The following is a 17224-nucleotide window of genomic DNA, read 5'->3' as shown; positions in this document are numbered from 1 at the left end:
CAATCACACCACGTGCTATCGATAAATTAAATCCCCTATCCGGGATGATGGACCGAGTCATAGAGCTCTCATAAATTTTTTGGGCTTCCTCAGTTCAAAATCGGTGCAAATCAAAACTTGAAGAGGAGGAGGCACCCTTTTTCATTTCCTTTTCGGTGCCATGTAAATCAAATATGCAAAGCTCACACCCAACAATAAATTCAACAAACGAGAATCACACATCCCTGATAATCACACCAATGTGCGTAGCAGATATAATCTCACCCACCAACTAATCCGGTTAGCAATATAACGTGCAAACCCAGTCACAAACTACTTTAGAAAAACGAGAAGTAACCAAGTCACAATAAAAAAAGTTCCTTCAACTAGATCTAACCCAAATTCCAAATATCATGAAGTTTTGCACAAAATATGGAGAAAAACCTCACTTGCACGAAAAATTGACCAGAAGTTGGAGTGTTGTCAGAAATTATGGCGTTGATTGGCGGCGGCAATCGATGTTCTGAGAGTGGCGGCGGTTGTGGGTGTTTCGGACGAGGGGGATGGTGTTTTTGGTGAGGGAAGGGTTGCGCTGTGTTCTGAGAAGAATGATTCGCGATCCCTTTTTTTCTAAAATTAGGTCGCGTGCATATGCGCGCCCTGATGCGGCGCATATGCTCGGAGGCTACTGTCAACTTTGTCGACAAATGGCGCATATGCGCGTCATTTGTGGCGCATATGCGCGAATGTCTCTGCCTCGCATTTGGTCTTTCCCGCATATGCGAGCCCATGAGTGGCGCATATGCGCGGCACCTTCTGTCTTCCGAGTGTATCGCCAAGTCTTCTCGTGCATATGCGCGCCCTGAGTGGCGCCTATGCGCCTAGCCTTCTGCCTGTGTCGCGCATATGCGCGAAAATAAATCGCGCATATGCGCGATGCACACTGTCCATAAGCTTTTCAAATATTTTTTTTATATACCTGCAAAAATAAACAATTCAAATTAATAGTTGAATAGGGAAAATTAAAATTTAATAAACTAAGGCCCTGAAATAAAATAATAAAAACACAACGAATGGAAAAAATAAATAAATGTAGGTTGCCTCCCACATAGCGCTTGGTTTATAGTCATCAGCCTGACATTCTCCTGTTTACTTTGGTTCTCCAAGTGGAATGTTGTCCATGTGTCTCACTTCACTTCCAAAGTAATGCTTGACCATCTGACCATTTACTTTAAATGTCTGACCATTGTTGCACTTCAACTCAATTGCACCATGTGGATACACTGTTTCCACTGTGAACGGTCCAGACCATCGTGATTTTAACTTACCAGGAAACAACCTTAGTCGAGAATTGAATAATAACACCTGTTGCCATGGTTCGAAATCTCGTCGAAGAATCTGGCTGTCGTGCCATTTCTTGGTCTTTTCTTTGTATATCTTTTCATTCTCGTATGCATCATTCCTGAATTCCTCCATTTCATTCAGCTGCAGCAGTCGTTGTTCGCCAGATGCTCCCATATCAAAATTTAGCTTTTTCACAGCTCAAAATGCTTTGTGCTCCAGTTCCAAAGGTAGATGACAAGCTTTCCCGAAGACCAACCTATAGAGCGACATCCCGATAGGTGTCTTGTATGCAGTTCTGTACGCCCATAAAGCATCATCTAGCTTAATCGATCAATCCTTCCGGTTTGTCTTCACTATTTTTTCTAATATTTTCTTGATCTCCCGGTTGGATATTTCTGCTTGCCCATTAGCTTTCGGGTGGTATGCCAGTGTCACCCTGTGCTTCACGTCATACTTAGCCAACAGTGAGTTAAAAATTTTGTTACAGAAATGCGTACCTTCATCACTGATTATGGCTCTAGGGGTTCCAAATCTTGTGAAGATGTTCCTATGGACAAACTTAACAACAACTCGAGCATCATTAGTACTGGTGGCAATTGCTTCCACCCATTTAGAGATATAGTCAACAGCGAGTAAAATATAAGATTGACCAAAAGAAGATGGGAATGGACCCATAAAGTCAATACCCCAGACATCAAAAAGTTCCACCTCCAAAATATTTGTTAGTGGTAACTCATGACGTTTAGAAATACTGCCAACTCTTTGGCATTTATCACAAGACTTTACTAAAGTATAACTGTCTTTAAAAAAATTAGGCCAATAAAAACCTGACTGTAATACCTTAGTTGCTGTTCTAGATGCTCCAAAGTGACCACCGTAGGGTGAGGAATGACACTTCTCCAGAATCGTACCCGCTTCTTCCTCTGTTACACATCGTCTAATTATCTGATCAGCGCATCTCTTGAACAAGAAAGGATCGTCCCACAGATAAAACTTGGCATCATGAAGAAATTTCTTCCTTTGGTGATAAGTTAAATCTAATGGTAATTCTCCTGCAGCAAGAAAATTAGCTATTTCTGCAAACCAAGGATGTGTAACATTTACCTCGAAGAGTTGTTCGTCTGGGAACGACCCATTGATCACTCCACCTTCAGTTCTTTCTTCCAGCTCTAGGCGTGACAAGTGATCTGCCACCTGGTTCTGACAACCTTTCTTGTCTTTGACTTCAAAGTCAAATTCTTGAAGTAGGAGTATCCATCGTATCAACCTGGGCTTTGTGTCCTTTTTGTCAAACAAGTAACGAAGAGCTGCATGGTCAGTGAAAACAGTTACCTTGGTGCCAATGAGATATGTTCTGAACTTATCGAATGCAAACACCACTGCTAGCATCTCTTTCTCAGTAGTTGTGTAATTCTGTTGGGCTGCATTAAGTGTACGACTTGCACAGTAGATAGCCTTAAACATCTTGTCTCGCCTTTGTCCCAATGCTGCTCCCACAGTATAGTCGCTAGCGTCGCACATGAGCTCAAAGGGCTCCTTCCAATCAGGCACTATCATAATGGGTGCAAAAATCAGTGCTGTCTTGATCCTGTTAAACGCCTGCAAACAATCATCGTCAAAAATAAAAGTGGAATCTTTATCTAACAAATTACATAAAGGTCTAGTAATTTTAGAGAAATCTTTAATATAACGACGATAGAACCCGGCATGTCCCAAGAAACTTCTGATCCCTTTCACATTCTTCGGCGGTGGGAGATTTTCAATTGCCACAACTCTGGCTCTTTCCACTTCTATCCCTCTAGCCGAAATCTTATGTCCAAGCACAATACCTTCTTGCACCATGAAGTGACATTTCTCCCAATTCAACACTAAATTCTTCTCCAGACATCTCTGCAAAACAAGCGTTAGATTCTACAAACAATGATCAAATGATGAACCAAAGACAGTTATATCATCCATAAAAACATCCATTTTTTCTTCGACCATGTCAGAAAATATGGCCATCATACACCTCTGAAAAGTAGCAGGTGCATTGCAAAGACCAAATGGCATTCTCCTGAAAGCAAATGTACCGTAGGGGCAACTGAAGGTAGTCTTCTCTTGATCCTCCGGTGCTATGACAATCTGATTGTAACCTGAATAACCATCTAGAAAGCAATAATAATGATAACCACCTACTCTATCAAGCATCTGGTCAATAAAGGGAAGAGGGAAGTGATCTTTCCTAGTAGCATCATTCAATTTCATGTAATCTATACACACTCGCCAACCAATCACTGGACGAGTTGATATCAATTCATTATTCTCATTTCTCACCACAGTTATACCCCCTTTTTAGGCACTACTTGTATTGGTGAAACCCAAGAACTGTCAGATATAGCATAAATAACACCAGCATTTAATAATTTTAATACCTCAGCTCTCACAACCACTTTCATGGCTGGATTAAGCCTCCTCTGATGATCAACATAGGGGGAATAGGACTCCTGCATCAAGATTTTATGCATACAAACAGTAGGGCTAATCTCCTTGATATCACAAATTGTCCATCCCAAAACAGATTTAAACTCTCGCAATACTCTCAACAAATTTTCCTTTTCTTCAATAGTAAGAGCAGAAGAGATGATTACCGGATAGGACAAACTCTCGTCTAGGAATGCATAGCACAAGTGACTCGGTAAATCCTTTAATGCAGGGGATGCTTTTGGTACCTCTTTACTTGCATCTTCAAGTAACTCTTCATGCTGGGCATCAATCTTTTCTTTAGGCAGCGTATTGAGAGCAAGTAGCTCCTCTCGCACATCCCAGTCCTCTTCATCCACTGTAGAAACCGACTCCAACAAGCATCTCTCCAAAGAGTCTTTCGTCATCCTACCTACACCAACATGGGATACACAAGAATCAATGATATCAATGCTATTACAAGTACTTATCTCATTTGGTCCTCTGATGGTGTTGTAGATGTTGAACATTACTTCCTCTCCACCTACTCTCAATGTGAGCTCGCCCATGTGCACATCAATCAAAGCTTTTCCGGTGGCCAAGAATGGTCTTCCAAATATAAGAGGAGTCTCCTGGTCTTCTTCCATATCTAAAATGACAAAATCAGCAGGAAATATGAATTTGTCTACCTTTACCAGCACATCCTCTACTATCCCTCGTGGATAGGTAAGTGATCTGTCCGCCAGCTGCAAAGTAATAGTGCTAGGCTTCACCTCACCAAGCTTCAAGGTCCTGTAAATAGAAAAAGACATTAAATTAATACTGGCACCTAAATCACATAAGGCCCTATTTATTCTAGAACCACCAATAACACAAGGAATAATAAAACTCTCTGGATCTTTGAGTTTCTGTGGTAGTTTCCTTTGGAGTATGACACTGCACTCTTCGGTTAGCTTTACAGCCTCAAATTCTTGAAGTTTCCTCTTCTTGGACATCACATCCTTGATGAACTTAGCATAGTTGGGCATTTGCTCCAATGCATCGGCAAATGGGATGTTAATGTGTATTTTCTTGAATATTTCCAGGAACTTCGCAAACTGGTCATCTAGTCCTTTTTTCTTGAACCTCCGTGGATATGGAAGATTTACCTTTAGTAAAGGTTGCTGCTCAATCACTTTCTTAAGTTCCTCCACTTTTTCTTCTCCAACACTTGCACCCTTTCCATCATTTTCCTCAACACAAATCTCTGCATTCTCTTCAGTAGGCTTTGGGATTCCAATTTCCTTACCACTCCTCAATGTGACAGCTTTGCATTGCTCCCTAGGATTCACCTCTGTATTGCTTGGGAACTGTCCTCTATTCTGATCTTTCAACGCATTGGCTAGTTGCCCAATCTGTGTTTCCAGGGATTTCATTGTGGCACCCATGTTTCCCATGTGTGTCTCCATGCTATCAAGACGAGACTCAGTTCTCGCCATTTTTTTCCCAGACTCAGTCACAAACGTCCCAACTAGATCTTCAAAAGACGGCTTTCCTTCCCCCTTCTGTGTATTGAATCCCGGTGGAGGATTCAACACGTTTTTGTTGTTCGCATAAGAGAAATTCACATGATTTCTCAAACCTGGATGATAAGTATTAGGGGGAGGATTACCTCGATAACCTCCATAACCACGATTGTTATTGATGTACTGAGCTTCCTCCACAATTGGCTCTTCCTCAGCAGTCACCAATGCTACATCAGACGTATATTGGCCTGGCTTGTTCATCGCTGCAATCTGTGCGGTCAATGCCAAAACCTGTGCAGTAAGTGATGTGATCGGGTCTACAGCGTACACTCCAGCAGGTTTCCTTGATCCAGATCTCTCACTTGACCACTGGTAACTGTTAATGGTGATCTGTTCAAGCAATTCATAAGCCTCATCAGGTGTTTTAGAAAAAATAGTACCTCCGGCGGCTGCATCCACATTTTCTCTAGTTGGCCCATCTAAACCATTGTAAAATAACTCAATTTGCACTCAATCTGCATATCCATGATTCGGACACTTCCTGAGTAATTCTTTGTATCTCTCCCAAGCCTCATATAACACCTCAAATTCTAACTGCTTGAAGTTGGTGATATCTATTTTCAGCTGAGCAGCTTGGCTGGAGGAAAATATTTTGATAGAAACTTGGTGACCAAATCTGCCCATGTAGTAATACTTCCCAGAGGTAGAGATTGGAGCCAACTCCTTGCTTGATCCCTAAGAGAAAACGGAAACAGACGCAATCGAATAATTTCATTAGAAATACAGTTAATTTTTACCATGTCCGTAATCTCCAGAAAAGTTCTTAGGTGAAGATGGGGATCTGCAGTGGCTGCTCCTCCAAATTGGTTCTGTTGAACCATGTTAATGAGTGCGGGCTTTAGCTCGAAGTTGTTAGCAGCAATGGTTCCGCGAGCTATTCAAGAGTAGTGAGCGTTGATGACTGGGCGAAAATGTTCTCGGATTGGCACCTGTCTTGGGAGCTCATTCTGATTATCTCTGTTTTCAGCCATTGCTTTAATTTTGTCTCTCCTTGCTTTCCTTAATCTCCTGGCAGTTATTTCGATTTCCGGATCAAAAATCAGCAAGTCGGGATTTTGATATCTTCGCATGCACTACAAAACAGAAAAGATTATAGATTAACAAAATAAATAAAATAAAATAAAATTAAAATCAATACAACTTAGTAATGATATCAATATACAATTAAATACTTTACTCCCCGCAACGACGCCAAAATTTTCACTACCGCAAGTGTACGGTGTCAAATTTTAGTACTGGTATGAGTATATATATCGATCTCACGAAGAGTAATTGTTTAAAATTGTATATTAAGTACCATAATTGACATAGTTCAACTTTATTTAGAAAAATCAAAGAGTTGGTTTATAATCAATTCAGATAAAATAACGAATTATGTAAATCTTATGCACACAGTCGAGATTCAGTGAGTAAAGCAACCTAGAGATATGATTTCGTCGAGTCTCCCCTATGCTAAATTAAAATCGTCTAACATATTATTAATTTGCACCATATTTATTAACCAAGAACTCGCAATATTTTCTATTCCCTTTTTCAAGTGATAAATAGAACTGTATTACCTATTACCGATTTTAATATGTCTATTCAAAATCATGTAACACGTAATATGTAACGAACCGTACTATTTAACTACTTGAAATTTGCGGAAAAATAAATTTCTCGTCTAAAACATTTGAAATAAAAACAACCACAACCAAATTTGCCAAAAGAAATAATCGTTTAAACATCATAAACACTTCATAAAAATCATAGTATTTGAAACAACATGCATAAAAGTATTCATAAAAACATGGGCGGTCCTCGGGTTTAGCCTCCTGCTCAGTCCAAGCCGGCTCATTGGTCCCCACCCCTCGTCTCCTCAAAGTCATTCTCACCTGCATCGATCAAGTTTAGTGAGTCTAAAGACTCAACATGTATAAACTGGGAGTAACGAGTAATACATAATAAAATCACATGAAACCTTAAAATAGAGCGTTCGTACTTGAAACTTGAACTTGCATACTTAAAAGCCTGAACGTAACATACTTGAAACTTGTGCATACATACATAAACATAGACGTGCCATCATCATAAGACTTTTCTTAAACATGCTTGCATACTTGTACATACTTGAACATTCATAAACTTCATCATTTTGCGTAAAGGCATGTTTCAAAGCAAGTGACCCATACATAAATACGCCTGATCAGACTAAACCACAGTACTGGGCTGACAGGGAAGATCCACTGTCACATACATGAGATCCCCGTCCATGCTTTAACGGGTGGATTGGTCCCCGTTCATGCTTTAACGCTTCCCAATCCTAATCTAAACTCGTATATGCTTTAACCGGGTGGAGAGGTCCTCGGCCACGTTCACCGACTTCCAAACACATTCATAATTTGGTCATGAGACATTTAGCATACCTCAAAAACTTGAAATATTTTCTTTTGCACGTCGAACATACTTACTTGGCGTTGAGAAATTCGTTGGATCTCGCTTGGGACCGCTGCTGCAACATACTAACATGAGTTCAAACACTTATCTTTCATAGCTTAGACGTAGGTATTCGTTCTCACCACCGAAGTAAATAAATGGCTTATGACATTCTAAATTTCTCGGAACTTGACCTCGTTTAATAATCGTACTAAGCCATTATATAGAACCCCAAAACAAATCTTGTATTTTTACATAAATAAATTTTAACCATCGTATTAAACCATGATATAGAACCCCGAAGCAAATTCTAAAAAAAAAAAATTTGTTTTTTTTTAAAGATGGGGGTACACGGATCCCGTGTAGGGGTCCGGGTCCATGCGGAAATTTCGCATTTTGAAAGAAAAATGGACACGGACTCCGTGTCGGGGTCCGGGAAAGGGTCCGTGTCGCCTCTGGACATGAAAATTCACAAAAATTCACTAACTTAATGATTCAATCTTCCAACCCAAGCCTAAAGAACATGAACCAAAACCTCAAGACTCATCCTAGGATATATTACATTGATTCAAACCCGTACAAATACCCCAAACATCGCCAATCAACTTCAATACAACAATAACCCGTAATTCTAAATCGTTTCGCTTCCTACGACTTCTATTACATCCCAAACCAATTTCGACCCAAACGAACCACCAAATAACACCTAAAAAATCCTATAACATATCTAAATGTAGTAGCACAAGCCCGGCGATGCCCAACGAAGCCTGCAACTCAAAAACTTCAAAACATGATAAACATCATTTTCATTATATCGTAGGTTTGAGCGGTCACACAAAAACAACCATAACTCACTCCTTTCTTGTCCAAAAATTACGAATTTTATATCAAATCGAAGGTATCGAAAAGATCTACGTTTTATCTGTTAAAAATATTTTCAGAAAACAAACCGAAATTGCACAGGAACCGAAATGACAGCAAAAACATCTTTTGAAATAAAAAATGTTTCAGAATTCGATTCAATGCATAATCGCTCCAACTTTTCTCATAATAATCAAACTTTTATGCATAACATACATCAAAATATCTACTATGACGAGATCGATGCATAAAACGAAAGATTATACATGCCTTTGATCTTTAAAACTCACGATACGGTGAATATCGAAGCGACACGGTGCGGGAAATGATCCGGAAGACTTGAGGCACGATTTTTTGCTGCTAAATCAACGAAGGATTGCTGAATGAAATTTGGACAGAAAAGTGGTGATATGGAGGCTGCTGAAGGAGAGTTTCAATAACTCTTTTCTTTCTCCTCTCACCATACTAAATAAAAGAATATGAAATGTGTATGTGTGTGTTGTGTGTGCTGGACATGTGTGTGTTTTGTTGAACATGTGTGTGTGGTGTGAGTTTGACCACAAAATGAATAAAACGTGTGTATGTTTTAATTAATATTTTAAAAATACTAATAATAAATTAGTATACCAAATAAAATAATATTTCCCCACTAAAAATAATATTCCTAAATTTAAATTAAAAATACACATGTTTTAAACCTCAAAAGTTTTTAAAAAAAATATCTTAAAATCACTTAATAAATTAAATTAGGCTTCTAAAAAAATAAATACTAAAAACTTAATAAATCATTTAAAATGTCCCAATCTTAACTTAAAATAAAATACCACATTTTAAAATCACAAAAATCGTCGCCAGTCTCTTTCCCTCGATCCCGCATCGAATATTCGCCTGTAACATAAACTCGAGAAAACATTTTAACGTGCATCAAATAAACATAAATAATTAAAATAATACAATTTCATAAATCACGCATCTCTAAAATCATTTTAAATTTTAATAATTAATTTAACAATTTAAATAAATGCATGTGTTTTATGTGTACTGATTTTGGGCTCTACATAATAAATGCCAACAGGGTTCTCTTATGGATTCGCCAAAGTTATACGTCTTTTGCACGTTATAAACATCTGACGATGTGATTTCCCCTGTCCTAATTTCAATCCCCTCTTTCTAGTGTTAGATCTCATGGCCAGTAATCCAAAAGCATTAAAGACAAGAAATCACAAATAAACACGATGAATTAATTCAATGATAATTCAAAACGTCAATAACATAGGTTCGACCACGACTACGTCAATCTCTAGAAAATAAAATTAGTTCATGCTCAAATCTAGATCACAACAAAACCTGTTTGTAATCATTAAAAACGTAAAAGTAAAGAACCGAATTAGGAACGTGTTGACGAGAGATGACAGTGCGTCTCCGTGTCCGGATTCAGCGTCTTCTATCTTCGTTCTTCGCGTTCCTTTCTCCGTGTGCTTTGAATGTTTCGCATTTTGCTCTATGATAAGTCGGCTGTGTCAAGAAATTTTCGAACCCTTACTAAACCCACGATTAAACCTATTTAAGTCTTAACATCACGCAGCGCGCATATGCGCGACAAAGACCGGCGCATATGCGCGCCTCTTTCTGTGCTGAGCTTCTTCTCTCGCGCATATCGCGCCCAAGTTCCGCGCATATGCGCGATACTCTCTGTCTTGTGCGTCTGGAATTTCTTCTTGCGCACGCATATGCGCGCCATTGCTCCGCGCACATGCACGGAGTCCTCTGTTTGTTCATCCGGAAATCCTTCACGCGCGCATATGCGCGCCCATGTCCGACGCATATGCGCGAGGTTCTCTGGTCTCGCCTCATTTCTCACGCGCATATGTGCGCCATGAGTGGAGCATATGCGCCGGTCTCACTGCCCTCAATCCTTGGTTTGCTCACACTTCTTCTCCTAAGCGCCATTTTAGTTCATTTTCACGCCCATGTCGTAGCCGTACCTAAATTCCTGCAATCACACCAAAGATAACAAAAACGCATAATTCTGCCCAAGAAAACTAACAATCTATATGAATTATAAGGATAATTTAAGTGCACAAAATGCACTTATCAATTATGTTGTGTATTTACAAGAATCAGATTTTAACACTGGAGCCGAAAATGATCCTGAAACGATTTTACAAGCCATGAGTTGTAATGAGTCAAAATTATGGTTTAATGCTATGAAAGAAGAGATGAATTCTATGGCATTTAATGGAGTCTGAGATCTTGTTCAGTTGCCTGATGGTGTAAAAGCCATTAGATGTAAATGAGTCTTCAAAAAAAAGAAAGATTCATTAGATAACACTGGAAGATATAAAATAAGACTCGTAGTTAAATGATTCACTCAACAGGAAGGAATCGACTACAATGATACTTTTTCTTATGTATCTAAAAATATTCTCTCCGTATCGTTCTAGCATTAGTTGCACATTTTGACTTATATTTACAAAAAATGGATGTGAAAACTACTTTTCTCAACGGAGAATTAGAGGAAAAGGTTTATATGAAACAACTTGAATGATTCTTCCTTAGTATCATTGTATATATATATATATATATAATATCATTGTGTGTGTGTATATATATATATATATATATATATATATATATAAGCTTACATACCAAGTGCTCACCATTACTAAAGAAGAATCATTCAGGTTGTTTCATATATGAAACAAGCTTCCCAACAATGGTATTTGAAATTTCATGATATTATCTCTTCATTCAGATTCGTAGAGAACATCATGGATCAATGTATATACCAGAAGGTCAGTGGGAGTAAGATTTGTTTCCTTATTCTATATGTGGATGAGATATTACTTGCAACCAATGACAAGGGCTTGTTATACGAGGTGAAACAATTTCTCTCTAAAAAATTTGATATGAAGGATATATGTGATGCATCTTATGTCATTGGCATTAAGATATATAGAGATCGGATTCGAGGTATTCTAGGTCTGTCTCAAGAAACCTATATCAACAAAGTTTTAGAGAGATATCGGATGAAAGATTGTTCATCAAGTATAGCTCTCATTGTGAAAGAAGATAAGTTCAATTTAAGTCAATGCCCAAAGAATGATCTAGAGCGGGAACAAATCAAAAATATTCCTTATGCTTCTTCTGTCAGAAGCTTGATGTATTCTCAGGTTTGCACTAAACCTGACATTGCATTTGTTGTTGGGATATTGGGAAAATATCGGAGTAATGCAGGTTTAGACCACTGGAGAGCTTCAAAGAAAGTGACGAGGTACCTTCAAGTGACTAAATATTATATGCTTATGTTCAAACAAACTAAAAATTTTGAAGTAATTGGCTACTCTGATTCAGACTATGCTGACTGCATTGGTTTATGAAAATCCACTTTAGGATATATTTTCATTCTAGCTGGTGGAGCTGTATTTTGGAGAAGTGCAAAACAAACATTGACTGCTACTTCCACTCTAGAAGCTGAGTTCGTAGCTTGTTTTGAGGCAACCTCACATGGTGTATGGTTGAAGAGTTTCAATTTCGAGGCTTAGAATTATGGATTCTATATCTAGGTCATTAAGAATATATTGTGAAAATTCAGCTGATGTTTTTATGGCTAAAAAAACAAAAGTGGTAGTCGAAGCAAGCACATCGACATTAAGTATTTAGCCATACGAGAACGTGTTAAAGAAAATAAATTAATTATCGAGCACATTAACACTGAATCGATGAATGGGAATCATTTAACTAAAGGCATGCCACTATTAAAATTCAAGGATCATACAGAAAGAATGGAACTTGGTTCCTTTATGTAATTTGTTGTAAGAACAAATTAATGAAACTATTATGTGATATTTTCTTATATTTGTTGTGCACACATTCATTGATTCGAGAAATATCAATAAATTTGGACATCGAACAAACATAGGGTTTATTCATTCACTTATACAGATTTTAGATACATAATGCATTGTAATTTTAGAGGACATATCGACATGATTCATGTGTTTTGTTTTCTCCTATGGTAAATGAGATATATGAGTCAAGTGAGAGAATGTAAGAAAAGTGACTCATATCAGAAGAAAAATAAACGTGTAGGAAATGAAGACGGTCATTGCCTACAACTTTTGACAAAATATGCGTACGCCGCCTCAACTTTAGAAAATGAGACTCGCACGCGCCTCTTCTTTTGACAATAAGTCTCTCACAATCACTCATTGATGCTATGAGATGCCTATAAATATCGGTGATTGAGGTCCTAAGCACACAACTCATAAGAACAAAATACACAATCTACGAATATATTTTGAGTGCTCAGAAGGCTTCAATCAAAAGAAAAACAGAAAAATTACAAATTATTCAATGACCGAAGGTAACGTTCGATCCGCTTGCACATAATAAACATGAATTTTGAGAAAAAAATTCTTACAGTTCCAACAATCAATGAGCGCAATTTCATGAAATAAAAGCCGCCATAAGAAGAGAGAACACAGATTAATGCATCAAATATTTACCTCCAAAAACCTTCTAATCAACAATTGAATTGTCCCGCTAAAGAGGAAGTGATGTGTTTAGCTGCCATTTTTTTTTTTACTATGAAGACCAACCAAAGAAGAATATAGTTAAAGGGGATATTTGGTGAATAATATTGTTCAAATATTATATTTTAAAAAAATTATTTTGTAAGTATATTTGAGTGTTTTCAAATATAGGTAAAAATGTTTTTTTTTTTAAAAAATATTTGATCAAGATTATTTTGCTAACTATCACACGGAGTTATGCCCATTCAAAAGCAAGATGGTATCGAATCAGTAAGAATTGTACTATTTTTATTGGATTCGAAAACAAAATGAATACCACGACGGTCATAATGTATAACATCTAAACCAATAGACATTAAACTCAATCCTGGGATCCGAAGCTTCGGAGCATTCTAACCATAAGTGGGTTTATTTATTATTACTTTCGAAATAATTTACACCCAAATATTTCATGATTTTGTGAGATTTGATATTTTTATGAACACGAAAAACTAGTTACTTGCATTTTCTCATTGAAAATTTGATATCCAAATAATTGGTGCCTAACGCCGAAAATATCGAACCATAGTTATTTGAGACGCAATGACTCAATAATGTCCTGAAATCTTAGGTGCAAGACAGAAGTAACAAGTTTATCAAACGCGCCAACTTTGACCATTCTAATGTCGCCAATTTAATGTAGCTTCATGGTTTGAAAACTCTATTATGTTTAAGAATTCAAGACTTGAAGTCCATTTGTAAGAAAATTTCTCCTCCACTCCACTGTAAGAATCATCTATAAATTTTGTTATGGTAATCTGAGCATATACAAAATCCACGTAGCAGAACATTTAGAGCATGCATACTCGTACTCGGTAAGACATTGTCATGGGAATGTCATCCAATCCAATCAATTTCACTCTCAATTCTTACTTATTTAAAAAAAAAATATCTTATTCAGTTTAACTAATTGAAATTTATATGATTATATCTTCATAATGATAATAATTTAATAGATATTCTAATATTAATAATCAAAATAATAAGATATAGTTCTATGACATCGTTATTTTAATTAATAGAACATTTATAACTATTATTTTTGTTATTTTAACCATTATAATAATAATAATATTTCTCGAGCAAGTTATTATTTTTAATTAAAAAATATTTGATTATTAAAAATAATTTCATTCTATTTGTTTTTCAATTTTTTGGGTACTGATGATTGAAATGAAAATATAACCATCATTTCATTCTCATCTTCGTTCCATTCCAATATCATGTATATGCCCAACTAAAAGGGGAAAAGAAACGAGTAGTAAGCATTGGCAACAGGAAACTAAAATAAAATCACAAGTATCTTCACAATATGAAAACAGAATCCCACGCGTATGGTGAACATACAGCAATTATTTTTATTTGTTATGCAGCATAGCAAGTCTAAGCCCGCGAGAGGAGAGGCAGAAACGCGAGAAAAACCAAACATTCAACAAAATATTCCCTAAAGCATGTGCATTGATAGCCAATGAGAAGATTAAAAAAGAAATACCCATGACAAAACCATGAGCTCCATGGCTGTTTTCACTGATCAAGACTAGACTTGACGATGAAATTTTGGCGGGAGATTGGGTTCATGACCACTGGGGGACCAGCAGTACGAGGCCATGCCTGGAACTTTTTATCAGTCTCTAGCCACCATTGTTTATCTGAAACTGTCTTAGGAGTAGTACCTACAGTGCAATGCCAACGGTTTGAAATCCCAGAAAATTAGATAAAACCAAGTTTTGAGTTTAATGCATCGAAAAGATACCTCCAAAAATCTTCTGATCAGCAATTAAGTTGTCGACAACATATACCAAAGCAAACGTTCCCGCGAAAGAGGAAAATATGTATTTAGCTGCCATTTTTACCCCAACAACTACAGAATTTAAATGAATAAGAATATAGTTATGCCCTTGTTGGCGAGCCTGATGGACAATTTACAAAAGTAAAGAATCTCAAATTGACATGGAAATAACTCGAAGGTAGGTAGAATAAGGCAAAATTAAGTCTAAATGGCAATCTAATCCCTTTTGAAAGAAAGATGGTATCAAAACATCAAAAAAGAACCATCTATCTGTAATCTATAGCAGGATACACTCTGTGCAATAGAACAAAATGAATAGTAGGATTCTCAATCATATGGTATAACGACAAAACCAACGGAAATTAAACCAAACTCAGAGCAATGTAAACGGAATTGGATAAATTCCATAAGAATAACAACATTATACGACGACAAGAATCATAACCATAATCATTTAAAACAACCCAAATTACAAGGCACACCAAAAACAAATCGACTGCTAAAAAACAAATCGAATGCTAAAAAACAAACAAATCAATCTCAAAATGCAGAAATGCAAAAACATTTTACAATGGCAGCGTTTCCACACGAAAACAAGTAAAACAAGCACGATAATAAAATACTCGACCAGAATTAATTGTTTCCAAGAATCCTCTTAAGCAAACATATCTCATACTTATAAATTCTATATGTGAACAAAAAATATCCAACAAAAATCACGAATTTCCACCTACAAATTCCTAAGCCCAGGACATGAATTCAATCCCTACTTGGTGCATTTTATTGAACAACTCATTTTATTTGTTTTTCTTTAAAATTCAATTGGGGGAATGAAAACCCGAGCCCCAAACCTACCTAACCCTAGACCTAATCTACCCCAACCAACACCGCCTCACCTTGTCAGTCCCGCTGGGCGGAACCACAAGGCCAGAAATCTAATATCATCCGCCAATTTCTGCTCGCATCCCAGCACACTACCCAAAAATCAGCTAGATCTGCACCCATGGCCAAACCCTAGCTCGATTTCATTCAAAAATAATCACGAAAAACAGAACAGTGTCTTGCTCCGATCCGAGAAACTAGTATCAACAGATCATAAAGTGAACATGAAATAGAAAAAGAAAGATCGGTTTAACTTTTGTATTTTTAAAATTCAAGCAAATTTTTCTATTTGTAATTGATTTCCTTCCCCGAATTTTCAAAATATCAATTTCAAATGAACTTGATTTTTTACATATATTTTTAACTTTGTTCATATATTATTTAATTATTAAATAACATGTAATAAAAACAAATTAAATTATGTATAAATCTACAAAAAGCTTACAATATGAACGTAGAAGACGTCGGGACACTGTTCACGCGCACAAAAATCAGCTGGAAAACAACCTACAATACAAGCTAACAATCGCAGAACTCGAAACTAAAAATCCTAAGATAGAAAACTTTATCGCAGAAGGGTAGTTGTGTGGAAGGAAAATGGAGCATATTTATACACATCTTGTAGCGACGGTGTTTTTGCCATCGTCGCTATTAGCGACGGGTTTACAACTGTCGCCGATCTAATTTTGCGACAGTTACAACCGTCGCTAAATGCTATGCGATTAAATTTATTAGCGACGGTTGTTGTAAACATCGTCGCCAAATGATGCATTTTTTATTTTTTTCATGGTGATGCAATTTTACCAGATTATATTATAAACAGGGAAATCATCTATAATGAAAATTGAAAATATTTTTAATTATTATAGGATTCGTTGAGAAGGAGTCGGTAAAGTTACAAAAAGATAAAACACAATAAACTGATGTGAGATAATTTAACAAGTCAATTTTGTGTGTGAGACAGATATTCCGACGATTCATGAAAAAATATTATTTTTTATGTTAAATATATAATTATTTACGATAGTATTAGATCAGATCACATATCACATGATCGTATATTCATGAGATTATTTCACAAAATACTTAATCAAAGAAAATATGTAACAAGTGACTCCATCAATTGTTTCTAAGAAAATAGTTTACTGTCCTACACGAAATAAAAACACCGAAAATTAGGAGAGGGAAAAGTGGAAGAATTTGTTGCGAAAAAATAAAAATTTATGGTATAAAGTAAAAATCTCAAACTCTCAAAATTATCAAACTACACACTTTATAATATTTTTTTCTCAACTCAATTGTGTCAAATCTTTACAAATGGAGACATATTTATAGGATTTCTCTGGAAAAAAATCCAAAAAAAAATTCATCAT

General features: G+C 36.6%; 2 protein-coding genes and 1 long non-coding RNA gene across 4 annotated transcripts; all 3 read right to left on the bottom strand.

Annotated features, from left to right (window-relative positions):
- Positions 1 to 1128: 1128 nt before the first annotated feature.
- LOC142541983 (uncharacterized) lies at positions 1129 to 1497 on the bottom strand. Its single transcript, XM_075648430.1, has one exon. It carries the CDS (start codon positions 1495 to 1497, stop codon positions 1129 to 1131), a length of 369 nt encoding a protein of 122 aa, XP_075504545.1.
- A 156-nt stretch (positions 1498 to 1653) lies between these two features.
- Positions 1654 to 10556, bottom strand: LOC142541982 (uncharacterized). The gene is made up of 6 exons (XM_075648429.1): positions 10536 to 10556; positions 6260 to 6403; positions 6068 to 6139; positions 5807 to 6005; positions 3738 to 5749; positions 1654 to 3234 (listed from the first exon to the last, which is right to left on the bottom strand). Exons 1-6 carry the CDS (start codon positions 10554 to 10556, stop codon positions 1654 to 1656), a joined length of 4029 nt encoding a protein of 1342 aa, XP_075504544.1.
- A 3907-nt stretch (positions 10557 to 14463) lies between these two features.
- On the bottom strand, positions 14464 to 16428 carry LOC142543248 (uncharacterized). Of its 2 annotated transcripts, XR_012819714.1 has the most exons (3): positions 16297 to 16428; positions 14934 to 15041; positions 14464 to 14853 (listed from the first exon to the last, which is right to left on the bottom strand). It is a non-coding gene; the product is annotated as an uncharacterized LOC142543248 (long non-coding RNA). The 2 variants fall into 2 exon arrangements; XR_012819713.1 differs by lacking the exon at positions 16297 to 16428 and having other exon boundaries at positions 14934 to 16289.
- Between the last annotated feature and the right edge of the window lie 796 nt (positions 16429 to 17224).

Source organism: Primulina tabacum, chromosome 4 (genome assembly GCF_025594145.1).
Source record: "Primulina tabacum isolate GXHZ01 chromosome 4, ASM2559414v2, whole genome shotgun sequence".
Classification (NCBI taxonomy): domain Eukaryota; kingdom Viridiplantae; phylum Streptophyta; class Magnoliopsida; order Lamiales; family Gesneriaceae; genus Primulina; species Primulina tabacum.
The sequence above is the reverse complement of the archived record's forward strand: the minus strand, read 5'-3'. Positions and strand labels throughout refer to the sequence as shown.